This window comes from Salmo salar, chromosome ssa03 (assembly GCF_905237065.1).
Source record: "Salmo salar chromosome ssa03, Ssal_v3.1, whole genome shotgun sequence".
Lineage (NCBI taxonomy): Eukaryota > Metazoa > Chordata > Actinopteri > Salmoniformes > Salmonidae > Salmo > Salmo salar.
The window spans coordinates 18,727,224-18,740,159 of NC_059444.1; the positions used below are offsets into that span (position 1 = coordinate 18,727,224).

At 43.2% G+C, this 12,936-nt stretch overlaps 1 protein-coding gene across 3 annotated transcripts in view; it reads left to right on the forward strand.

Annotated features, from left to right (window-relative positions):
• The window catches only part of LOC106599578 (thymocyte selection-associated high mobility group box protein TOX), an 80,841-nt gene extending 70,966 nt beyond the window's left edge, over positions 1 to 9,875 (forward strand). For all 3 annotated transcript variants that reach the window (XM_014190867.1, XM_014190869.1, XM_014190870.1), the window contains exons 9-10: positions 7,603 to 7,745; positions 8,215 to 9,875. In XM_014190867.1, the coding sequence (XP_014046342.1) occupies positions 7,603 to 7,745; positions 8,215 to 8,251 (180 nt within the window). In that variant the 3' untranslated portion in view covers positions 8,252 to 9,875. The remainder of the gene's footprint in view (positions 1 to 7,602; positions 7,746 to 8,214) is intronic.
• The last annotated feature ends 3,061 nt before the right edge of the window (positions 9,876 to 12,936 follow it).

Sequence of the window (12,936 nt, forward strand, 5' to 3'; positions counted from 1 at the left end):
ATTGGAAGAGTCTCTCTCTCTCTCTCTCTCTCTCTCTCTCTCTCTCTCTCTCTCTCTCTCTCTCTCTCTCTCTCTCTCTCTCTCTCTCTCTCTCTCTCTCTCTCTCTCTCTCTCTCTCTCTCTCTCTCTCTCTCTCTCTCTCTCTCATATACAAGAATACAAAATGGAGCTCAATGGGCTAATTTCCTCACTAATGCAACAGAGAAGTTGTGCATTGTCCTGGAAATAAAATAGCAACAAACAAAGAGAAGAATGAATAAACCAATCAACAACCACAGAACAGTTGTGTTAGAGAGAGGACTGCAGGAGGGACACATCTAACATGCCCCACTGTCTATTCCCAATAGTGTACTACTTTTGGCCAGAGCTCCATAGGTTGGTGTCATTTGAGACGGACATTAGTTTGAGGGGACCAGGTCGTTATGGAAACAGCTATCCAGGGGAACAGGTGACACACCTCTTCAGTGAGAAAGAAACATACCTTCTGATTTCCTGTCTGTGTTACCTAGAATGAACAACAAAACAACATTTACGTTTGAGTCATTTAGCAGACGCTCTTATCCAGAGCAACTTACAGTAGTGAGTGCATACATTTTCATACTGGTCCCCCGTGGGAATCAAACCCAAAACCCTGCCGTTGCAAGCGCCGTGCTCAACTGAGCAACACAGGACCCGTGGGAGGGTTTGTTGGAGATTCTAGGTAAAGGCGATGGGGTGAATTATCATTTTTTACTGTGATGTGGCTTTCAAGCCTAACTCTCTATGCCACTCACGTCCTAGACGAGTTATATCAATATAGAAAAGACTACTCAACGTATCCTAGTTTGACTGTGTCTAATCTCGGTTAACCCAGAACTAAAAGCTCACGGAATTTGGTTACGTTTACATACTCTGTCCAGTGTCCACGAGAGATTAGACTGTGTCCTACCACTCTCACCTGTCCAATGTGTTAGATGACTTAACCTTCTTAGAAGAACATAACGGAAAGATAGTGTCTTTATGCTGTAGCTTTGAGATTGTAGACTCTAGGTATTCAGTAAGCATTGTGGGAATCGTTGTTGTTTTTTTTAAAGAGAGGAACTGCCATTTGTCTCTTTATCTCTGCTCAGCAGGCAAATGAACTGTTGCTGTGGCCGATCAAACATTTATTTGAGGAGAGGAGGAGGAGGTTGTGGAGGGGTGCCTAAGTCTTCATACGGATTAGAATATGAATTTGTCTGAAGTCCAATTTGAGATGAGCTGCCTGTATGGGGCTGCCTGTATGGGGCTGCCTGTATGGGGCTGCCTGTATGGGGCTGCCTGTATGGCTGTGTCAGTCCGTGGAGAAAATAGGGGAAGAATGGTTAAACGGAGGTTTGGGTTTGGTTGCCACTAAGCCCCCAGTGCTCAGATCCCTCTTTTATTGGGGACTTTTAAATCCCGCGGGGAGTAATAATCCTTCCTCGCTCAATTTTGCATATTTTGTTAGAGAGAGAGCGCAAACAAAAAAAAACATCAGGGCTCAAACTTTTCCCCTGAGCTAAGAGAGTAGGGGAAGGGGGAGTAAGAGGAGGTGGGGGAAAGGGGGAGAGGGAGGGAAAGAGAGAGATACAAAAGGGGCAGATGGGGCCTTTGTGATGGAGTGAAGGAGAAGAATTTGTGGAACAATGCCTGAATAGGTGAGAGTCTGAGGAGGGGGAAGAGAACTCAGCCACCTGCTGTCCCCTCTCTGTCCCCTCTCTTTTAGAGAAGGGTTTGTAGCGTAGCGCCCAGATTAACTTCCCTTTCATACGCTCTGTCTCTCTCTCTCTCTCTCTCTCTCTCCTCTATCTGTCCCACTCCTCCCTTTCTCCCCCAAAAGAAAAAAGAAAAACTCTTCAAGAAACCCCAACATCAAAATGTCTGCTCCCATAATTAAAATAACTACTCCTTTCTTACTTCCCACCTTCTGTCTCTCTCCCTACCCCAGCTAGCTAGGGTCCACCTCCTCAGAGTACACTCACTTCTACCATGGACTCTCTACAGGGCAGCTCCATCCAAAAACCAACTCATACATTGAGGATACTACAATACCTGCTTTATTGGTCCATTTGCATGGATATTCTTAATTTTTTGTAGTCGCAGTATCCAACCTGACACACACAGGCTGGGTGCAGCACAGGGACTACGGCAGAGCAGCCCCGCAGGAGCACTTAAGATGCACTCATGTCTATCAGAGCCTATTTGTGTCATACTATAACTTAACATGGGTGGTGATTATTTAATTCACAGATTCTTATGTAGTGTATCTGTGTACAGTACTGCTATAGAGAATTCTACAATACTTTCCCATCCATAGTATCCACGGATCAGTTATCCAAGTTATATCAATCAATCAAATGTATTTATAAAGCCCTTCTTACATCAGCTGATGTCACAAAGTGCTGTACAGAAACCCAGCCTAAAACCCCAAACAGCAAGCAATGCAGGTGTAGAAGCACAGTGGATAGGAAAAACTCCCTAGAAAGGCCAGAACTTAGGAAGAAACCTAGAGCGGAACCAGGCTATGAGGGGTGACCAGTCCTCTTCTGGCTGTGCCGGGTGGAGATTATAACAGAACATGGCCAAGATGTTCAAATGTTCATAGATGACCAGCAGGGTCAAATAATAATAATCACAGTGGTTGTAGAGGTTACAACAGGTCAGCATATCAGGAGTAAATGTCAGTTGGCTTTTCATAGTCGATCATTCAGAGTATCTCTACTGCTCCTGCTGTCTCAAGAGAGTTGAAAACAGCAGGTCTGGGACAGGTAGCACGTCCGGTGAACAGGTCAAGGTTCCATAGCCAAAGGCAGAACAGTTGACATTGGAGCAGCAGCACGGCCAGGTGGACTGGGGACAGCAAGGAGTCATCAGGCCAGGAAGTCCTGAGGCATGGTCCTAGGTCTCAGGTCCTCCGCGAGAGAGAGAAAGAAAGAAAGAAAGAAAAAAAGAGAAAAAAAAGAAAGAAAGAATTAAAGAGAGAGAAAGAGAGAGAGAATTAGAGAGCATACTTAAATTCACACAGGACACTGGATAAGACAGGAGAAATACTCCAGATATAACAGACTGACCCTAGCCCCCGACATATAAACTATTGCAGCATAAATACTGGAGGCTGAGACAGGATCCAATCCTGTCTTGGAGCTCTACGGACAATTCCTTCAACCTCATGTCTTGCCTTGGTTTTTGCTCTGACATGCACTGTCAACTGTGGAACCTTATATAGAGAGGTGTGCCTTTCCAAATCATGTCAAATCAATTGAATTTACCACAGGTTGACTCCAATCAAGTTGTAGAAATATCTCAAGGATGATCATTGGAAACAGGATGCACCTAAACTCAATTTCGAGTCTCATAGCTAAGGGTCAGAATACTTGTGTAAATGTGATATTTCCAGTTTTTTTTTATTTATAAATTTGCAAAAAATTCAAAAAAACAGTTTTTGCTTTGTCATTATGGGGTATTGTGTGTAGATTGATGAGGGGGAAAAAACAATTTAATAAGTTTTAGAATAAGGCTGTAATGTAACAAAATGTGGAAAAAGTCAAGGTGTCTGAATACTTTCTGAATGCACTGTAAATGCAAGGCGCTCATCTTCTTCTGAGGGATAAGTGTCTAACTAAGTCTGGCTTATTTCACATGATATGTGCACATACAGTATATAGTCGTGGCCAAAAGATTTGAGAATGACACAAATATTAATTTTCACAAAGTCTCCTGCCTCAGTTTGTATGATGGCAATTTGCATATACTCTAGAATGTTATGAAGAGTGAGCAGATGAATTGCAAAGTCCCTCTTTGCCGTGCAAATGAACTGAATCCCCCAAAAACATTTACACTGCATTTCAGCCCTGCCACAAAAGGACCAGCTGACATCATGTCAGTGATTCTCTTGTTAACACAGGTGTGAGTGTTGACGAGGACAAGGCTGGAGATCACGCTGTCATGCTGATTGAGTTCAAATAACAGACTGGAAGCTTCAAAAGGAGGGTGGTGCTTGGAATCATTGTTCTTCCTCTGTCAACCATGGTTACCTGCAAGGAAACACGTGCCGTCATCATTGCTTTGTACAAAAAGGGCTTCACAGGCAAGGACATTACTGCCAGTAAGATTGCACCTAAATCAACCATTCATCGGATCATCAAGAACTTCAAGGAGAGAGGTTCAATTGTTGTGAAGAAGGCTTCAGGGTGCCCAAGAAAGTCCAGCAAGTGCCAGGACCATCTCCTAATGTTGATTCAGCTGAGGGATCAGGGCACCACCAGTACAGAGTTTGCTCAGGAATGGCAGCAGGCAGGTGTGAGTGCATCTGCACTCACAGTGAGGCGAAGACTTTTGGAGGATGGGCTGGTGTCAAGAAGGGCAGCAAAGAAGCCACTTCTCTCCAGGAAAAACATCAGGGACAGACTAATATTCTGCAAAAGGTACAGGGATTGGACTGCTGAGGACTGGGTTAAAGTAATTTTCTCTGATGAATCCCATTTCCGATTGTTTGGGGCATCCGGAAAAAAGCATGTCTGGAGAAGACAAAGTGAGCGCTACCATCAGTCCTGTGTCATGCCAACAGTAAAGCATCCTGAGACCATTCATGTGTGGGGTTGCTTCTCAGCCAAGGGAGTGGGCTCACTCACAATTTTGCCAGAGAACACAGCCATGAATAAAGAATGGTACCAACACATCCTCCGAGAGCAACTTCTCCCAATCATCCAGGAACAGTTTGGTGACGAACAATGCCTTTTCCAGCATGATGGAGCACCTTGCCATGAGGCAAAAGTGATAACTACAGTGAGGGAAAAAAGTAAAAATCCCTTGCTGATTTTGTACGTTTGCCCACTGACAAAGAAATTATCAGTCTATAATTTTAATGGTAGGTTTATTTGAACAGTGAGAGACAGAATAACAACAAAACAATCCAGAAAAACGCATGTCAAAAATGTTATAAATTGATTTGCATTTTAATGAGGGAAATAAGTATTTGACCCCCTCTCAATCAGAAAGATTTCTGGCTCCCAGGTGTCTTTTATACAGGTAACGAGCTGAGATTAGGAGCACACTCTTAAAGGGAGTGCTCCTAACCACAGCTTGTTACCTGTAAAAAAAAGACACCTGTCCACAGAAGCAATCAATCAATCAGATTCCAAACTCTCCACCATGGCCAAGACCAAAGAGCTCTCCAAGGATGTCAGGGACAAGATTGAAGACCTACACAGGGCTGGAATGGGCTACAAGACCATCGCCAAGCAGCTTGGTGAGAAGGTGACAACAGTTGGTGCGATTATTCGCAAATGGAAGAAACACAAAAGAACTGTCAATCTCCCTCGGCCTGGGGCTCCATGCAAGATCTCACGTCGTGGAGTTGCAATGATCATGAGAACAGTGAGGAATCAGCCCAGAACTACACGGGAGGATCTTGTCAATGATCTCAAGGCAGCTGGGACCATAGTCACCAAGAAAACAATTGGTAACACACTACACCGTGAAGAACTGAAATCCTGCAGCGCCCGCAAGGTCCCCCTGCTCAAGAAAGCACATATACATGCCCGTCTGAAGTTTGCCAATGAACATCTGAATGATTCAGAGGACAACTGGGTGAAAGTGTTGTGGTCAGATGAGACCAAAATGGAGCTCTTTGGCATCAACTCAACTCGTCGTGTTTGGAGGAGGAGGAATGCTGCCTATGACCCCAAGAACACCATCCCCACCGTCAAACATGGAGGTGGAAACATTATTCTTTGGGGGTGTTTTGCTGCTAAGGGGACAGGACAACTTCACCACATCAAAGGGACGATGGACGGGGCCATGTACTGTCAAATCTTGGGTGATAACCTCTTTCCCTCAGCCAGGGCATTGAAAATGGGTCGTGGATGGGTATTCCAGCATGACAATGACCCAAAACACACGGCCAAGGCAACAAAGGAGTGGCTCAAGAAGAAGCACATTAAGGACCTGGAATGGCCTAGCCAGTCTCCAGACCTTAATCCCAATGAAATTCTGTGGAGGGAGCTGAAGGTTCGAGTTGCCAAACGTCAGCCTCAAAACCTTAATGACTTGGAGAAGATCTGCAAAGAGGAGTGGGACAAAATCCCCCCTGAGATGTGTGCAAACCTGGTGGCCAACTACAAGAAACATCTGACCTCTGTGATTGCCAACAAGGGTTTTGCCATCAAGTACTAAGTCATGTTTTGCAGAGGGGTCAAATACTTATTTCCTCATTAAAATGCAAATCAATTTATAACATTTTTGACAGGCTTTTTTCTGGATTTTTTTGTTGTTATTCTGTCTCTCACTGTTCAAATAAGCCTACCATAAAAATTATAGATTGATCATTTCTTTGTCAGTGGGCAAACGTACAAAATCAGCAGGGGATTAAATACTTTTTTCCCTCACTATAAGTGGCTCGGGAAACAAAACATAGATATTTTGGGTCCATGGCCAGGAAACTCCCCAGACCTTAATCCCATTGAGAACTTGTGGTCAATCCTCAAGAGGCAGGTGGACAAACAAAACCCCACAAGTTCTGACAAACTCCAAGCATTGATTATGCAAGAATGGGCTGCCGTCAGTCAGGATGTGGACCAGAAGTTAATTGACAGCATGCCAGGGCAGATTGCAGAGGTCTTGAAAAAGAAGGGTCAACACTGCAAATATTGACTCTTTGCATCAACTTCATGTAATTGTCAGTAAAAGCCTTGGACACTTATGAAATGCTTCTAATTATACTTCAGTATTCCATAGTAACATCTGACAAAAATATCTAAAGACACTGAAGCAGCAAACTTTTTGGAAATTAATATTTGTGTCATTCTCAAAACTTTTGGCCACGACTGTACACTGAGTGTACAAAACACATTCCTAATATTGAGTTGCACCCCTTTTTGCCCTCAGAACAGTCTCAGTTCGTCGGCGCATGGACTCTACAAGGTGTCGAAAGTGTTCCACAGGGAAGCTGTGGGAACTCCAATGCTTCCCACAATTGTGCCAAGTTGGCTGGATGTCCTTTGGGTGGTGGACCATTCTTGATACATTCTTGATACACACAGGAAACTGTTGAGCTGAAAAACCCATCAGCATTGCAGTTCTTGACACACTCAAACTGGGGCGCCTGGCACCTACTACCATACCCCATTCAAAGTCACGTAAATCTTTTGTCTTGCCCAATCACTCTCTAAATGACACACATACACAATCCATGTCTCAGTTGTCTCAAGTCTTAAAAATCCTTCTTTAATCTGTCTCCTCCCCTTCATCTACACTGATTGAAGTGGATTTAACAAGTGACATCAATAAGGGATCATAGCTTTCACCTGGATTCACCTGGTCAGTTAATGTCATGGAAAGAACGTATGTACTGTACATGCTACTAAGATGCACTTTGGCAGTGCAATACATGCTCCCAAGTTTGGATGCAACTCCTGTGCCACTTCTGCCATTCATTCCAATTAGAGTGAATTGAAATGTATCCATGAACAAGATGGCTGCCATTATCGGCACATTCCAGAATCTATGACCTAGGCCACTCTAGCAATTTAATGTATCTCCGAGTAGAATAACACGGATAACACTGGAAAACATGGACTCTAATGCTAGACTTCTCTTTTCCAGGGATTCCCTCTCCAATCAGAATTCCAGAACATGATCAACTCGTCCGGTGGGCAGGGACTATCCCCATCCATGGACTACAGACAGGTGTGTCGGAATGGGCCCAGCCAGCACCTCGACTGGACCAGCGAATACTGTGGCAACGGGTAGGAATTCACACGGGCAAATATTTGCATGACAGTTACTGGCTGACAAAATTTCATGACCACCACAGCTCTACACACACCCATTATTCTATTCACACACACACTCAGAATACTCATCATTATTATATTGTATGACAATAGAGAAACACAGCAGATATGAGAGTATGAACGGGGTTTATACTCTGTATGACCTTTAGGGCATGTTTCCCAGAAATAGATGAGGTCCAATTATGAACTAAGAAGTACTTTGAATGGAGATTCTCCATTGAGCAAGCTTTGTATTCCAGGAGTAGGTGATTTTGTTTTACTCTTCCAGTCTGAACCCAAGTTGCAATCAATCAATCAAACTCTATTTTAATTGTATTTCACAACACAAATGCAAGGGTCTCAACACATGTTAAGAGACATTGATTATTATTGATTGATTGATTATTATTCCTCATGGTTCCTCCATCTCGTCTTCTTTCAGAGCTCTTCAGAGAGACAAGCCTCTGTTCCTGACCTGATCTGACCTCTAACCTCCATAAAACCATCCCCGGAACAGACTGCAACCTGACCCGGTCCACATTCGGTCCCACTCTGCGTTCACTGGACCAAGGCATTGCCCTCAACCCCAGAAGAAACTCCTTGACCACCACCCCCCACTCTGGCCAAACCATCTGACCGTCACTCAAACAAGAAAGGCAGAAGCACATTTTCCCAAACATCGATATTTTGATATGTTTTGGTTCTTTGTGATCTACTTTGAAAATAATCATACTGATGTCATGAGTGAGTTTTGGATTCTTTGTGACCCACACTCTACCCTCACCTGATATTACATACATATGTCAAGTTAATGTTTTTGGACTTTGCAATGTATGCCCATAAAGGCACAAATAAATGTGTTCAGAGATGTGAAAGAATAGGCAGTACTGTCCTCTCTACTGACGTTTCATTAGATCGTTACTGATATGTCACTGGGTTGTGTTTTGAGGAAGACAAGCTGGTGACATAAAAGCGTTATGTTAAGACCATTGTTCAAATCCCAGAAGTTAATTTAGCACTTAGGGGCTCTTGGGTCTTTTTTTCCACACATAGCAAGATGTAAACCAAAACCCCAAACTGACTTTTATTTTGAAAGGAAAAACAAGATCATCTTTATCATTTGAAAAAATAAATAAAGAACACCTATTATATTTCTATACCTCTTTCCTCTTTCTCTTAATCTCTCGCTCTCTCTCTCTGCTACTGGACTGCCTTAGAGACTGTTGTGTGTCTTTGAGCAGTGTTGTGTTGCTCTTTCTAAACTGATGATGATGTTCATAGGATCCTCTGTGGACTATGCCGAGGCTGGTTAGTATAGACATCACCTCAAGCTGTACATAGAATTTTGTGTTACTCTTGCTCCTAGGGTATAACAACAAAAGCTTTTTTCAAGTGCAGTGTGATTGTGAATTGGATCACACTGGTTTTAATTTAACTATCAAAGAAGGGAAATTGATTAAAAGGCCGTTATAGTTGTTTGGATTTTATTGGGGCGTAAACATTTTCAATATCATGATATTTGTAAGATAAAACTTGCTAAATCAGTAGTTTCCATTCTCTGAAATAAAGTCGTAAACTTTGGCTGCCCTTTACCTGGAAAATATCACAAAATATGAGTTTTGTGAAATTAGACAAATAAAAAGTTATATTTGGTACAAGGAAAACATCTTTTTTGGTACGACTTCTGGGCATATTGATTATATGGATTGTCATCCCACTCCTGTCTGAGGTTGTTTTTCTTTATCAGTAGAAAGCGTCAGAATGAGAATGGTAGAGACAGATTGGTAGAGTGGCAATATATATAACCCTGACATCTGGCTCGTCGTCACTCTTCTGATCACTCCCATCTCTCTCTCTCTCCACCAAGTCTGTTCATCATGCTGCGCCTATTTATGAAACAATAACAGTAGGTGTTTTTTTAAAGTCCTTATGTTTAATAGCGTTGATGGTGGCTGTCTTCTCTGTTCCATCTGGGTTCCTTTCTCTTTGGCAGAAAAACGTCTCCAGGCAACAACAATGTGAAGAATTGTGTTCTTATTTTTAGTTTCTAATGTGTTTGAAAAAAATAAAGTCAAACCTGCATTTTTGTGCAGTAATCACTCACTTTTGGATTCCCTGTGTTTTTATTTCAACCTAAATTGCCTGATGGATTGGGAGAACAAGACAACTGAGTCCTAATTCTGTAAGAAGTCCTTGAGAATGTGTTGACTGGAAGTAACAATTTCAGCTTTATCTTGAAGATAAAAATATTCCTACGAAGATGTTTTGGTACTGTAAACTAGAAGTTATGGTAATTTCAGGGAAGAAAAATACTTTTAAATTCAGTGTCTCTACCAGTGGAGGCACCTCAGAGGAGGAAGGGGAGGACCATCCTCCTAAGTGAATTTCATAAAAATAAAAAGAGTGAAACATTAGAAAGTTATCCTTTTTGATTAAACTATACTCAATATTCAAAAGTCACCAAATAGTTCTACAGACAGCTAGCTTCTGTCCTCCTCTGGGTACATTGACTTCAATACAATACCTTGGAGGCTCATGGTTCTCACCCCCTTCCATAGACTTACACAGTAATTATGACAACTTCCGAAGGATGTCCTCCAACCAATCAGAGCTCTTGCAGCATGAACTGACATGTTGTCCACCCAATCAAAGAATCAGAGAATGAATCTAGTACTGAAAGCATAAGCTACAGTTAGCTAGCACTGCAGTGCATCAAATGTGTTGAGTAATTGCGAAGGGAAAAGGTGAGAGGAGGAGAGCGCGTAGATGCGAGAAGAAATTATACAACGAGCAAAGGGATCATGCTGTTTGTATGTGGCTGCTATGAAAGTGAACTGTGTTTGCGAGTGATCAAGGGTGTCCGTTGCTGCGTGCTCCGAGCATGCGCAAAGCAGCTGGCTGGTGCGTTTACAGACATATTCAATCGCTCCCTATCCCAGTCTGCTGTTCCCACATGCTTCAAGACGGCCACCAGTGTTCCTGTACCCAAGAAGGCAAAGATAACTGAACTAAATGACTATCGCCACGTAGCACTCACTTCTGTCATCATGAAGTGCTTTGAGTGACAAGTCATGGATCATATCACCTCCACCTTATCGGCCACCCAAGACCCACTTCGGTTTGCATACCGCCCCAACAGGTCCACAGACAATGCAATCGCCATCACACTGCACACTACCCTATCCCATCTGGACAAGAGGAATACCTATGTAAGAATGCTGTTCATCGACTACAGCTCAGCATTCAACACCACAGTACCCTCCAAGCTCATCATCAAGCTGGAGGCCCTGGGTCTCAACCCCGGCCTGTGCATTTGGGTCCTGGACTTTCTGACAGGCTGCCCCGCAGGTGGTGAAGGTAGGAAACAACATCTTCATTCTGCTGATCCTCAACACTGGGGCCCCACAAGGGTGCATGCTCAGCCCTCTCCTGTACACCTTCACAAGGGTGCATGCTCAGCCCCCTCCTGTACACCTTCACAAGGGTGCATGCTCAGCCCCCTCCTGTTCACCCATGACTGCGTGGCCATGCACGCCTCCAACTCAATCATCAAGTTTGCCGATGACACAACAGTAGTGGGCTTGATCACAAACAACAACAAGACAGCATACAGGGAGAAGGTGAGGGCTCTGGGAGTGTGGTGTCAGGAAAACAACCTCTCAGTCAAGGTCAACAGAACAAAGGAGATGATCATGGACTTCAGGAAACAGCAGAGGGTGCACCTCCCTATCCACATCAAAGGGACAGCAGTGGAGAAGGTGGAAAGTTTTAAGTTCCTCGGCATACACATCTCAGACAAACTGAAATGGTCCACCCACACAGACAGTGTGGTGAAGAAGGCGCAAGAGCGCCTCTTCAACCTCAGAAGGCTATGGAAATTTGGCTTGTCACCCAAAACCCTGAAAACTTTTACAGATGCACAATTGAGAGCATCCTGTCGGGCTTTATCACAACCTGGTATGGCAACTGCACCGCCCATAACCACAAGGCTCTCCAGAGGGTGGTGCGGCCTGCACAACGCATCACCGGGGGCAAACTACCTGCCCTCCATGACACCTACAGCACCCGATGTCACAGGAAGGCCAAAAAGATCATCAAGGACAACAACCACCCGAGCCACTGCCTGTTCACCCTGCTATCATCCAGAAGAAGAGGTCAGTACAGGTGCATCAAAGCTGGGACCAAGAGACTGAAGAACAGCTTCTATCTCAATGCCATCAGACTGCTAAACAGCAATCACTAACTCAGAAAGGCTGCTGCCAACATAAAGACTCAAATCATTGGCCACTTTAATAATTGGATCACTATTCGCTTTAAACAATGCCATTTTAATAATGTTCACATATCTTAAATTACTCATATGTATATATTGTATCTTATACCATCTATTGCATCTTGCCTAAGCTGCTCAGCCATCGCTCATCCATATATCTATATGTACATATTCTTATTCCATCCCTTTAGATTTGTGTATTAGGTAGTTGGGGAATTGTTAGATTACATGTTAGATATTACTGCACTGTCGGAATTCGCTACACTCGCATTAACATCTGCTAATCATGTGTATGTGACCAATAAAATTTGATTTGATTTGTATTCATTCTGCCGATTCTGTTGAAAACATTTCTTAAGCTGTTAAACTCTGACCCCTCTGTAGCCTTTTCTAAACTAGGCATAATAGTGTATACTACCCTCATAAAGTAAATTGTACTGTTAGAAATCTAAGAACTGTGGAATTCAGATAAAGGTGTCAGAAACAATGTGACTACTACAGAACCCGAGATACAGCAGACCAGATCTTCTACCTAATGGTGGCACTCTAAACATGCGCAAATTCCCATTGTAACACAGACATCTTAAAAGTGCAGGGCTTGTGCAACGTGCCATACCTTAATTTTCCGTCTTACATGAATGATATACATATGAGGAGAAAGCTGAAGTCTCTACCTATCCACTGATGTACACACTGTACATCCTCTGTCTTATTCCCAGTTCGTCCACTAGATAGTAGTAGTAGATCACATGATGTCTCTTGGCCACTTGAAACCAGTTGCGTCTGGTTTTGGTAGTGAGTCACTGTGTAAAAATGACTGAACGGAATTTCAAGCCTGACATCTTAAAATGACCTAGCAATCAGGACTTCCAAGTTATGGAATTTGTTTTT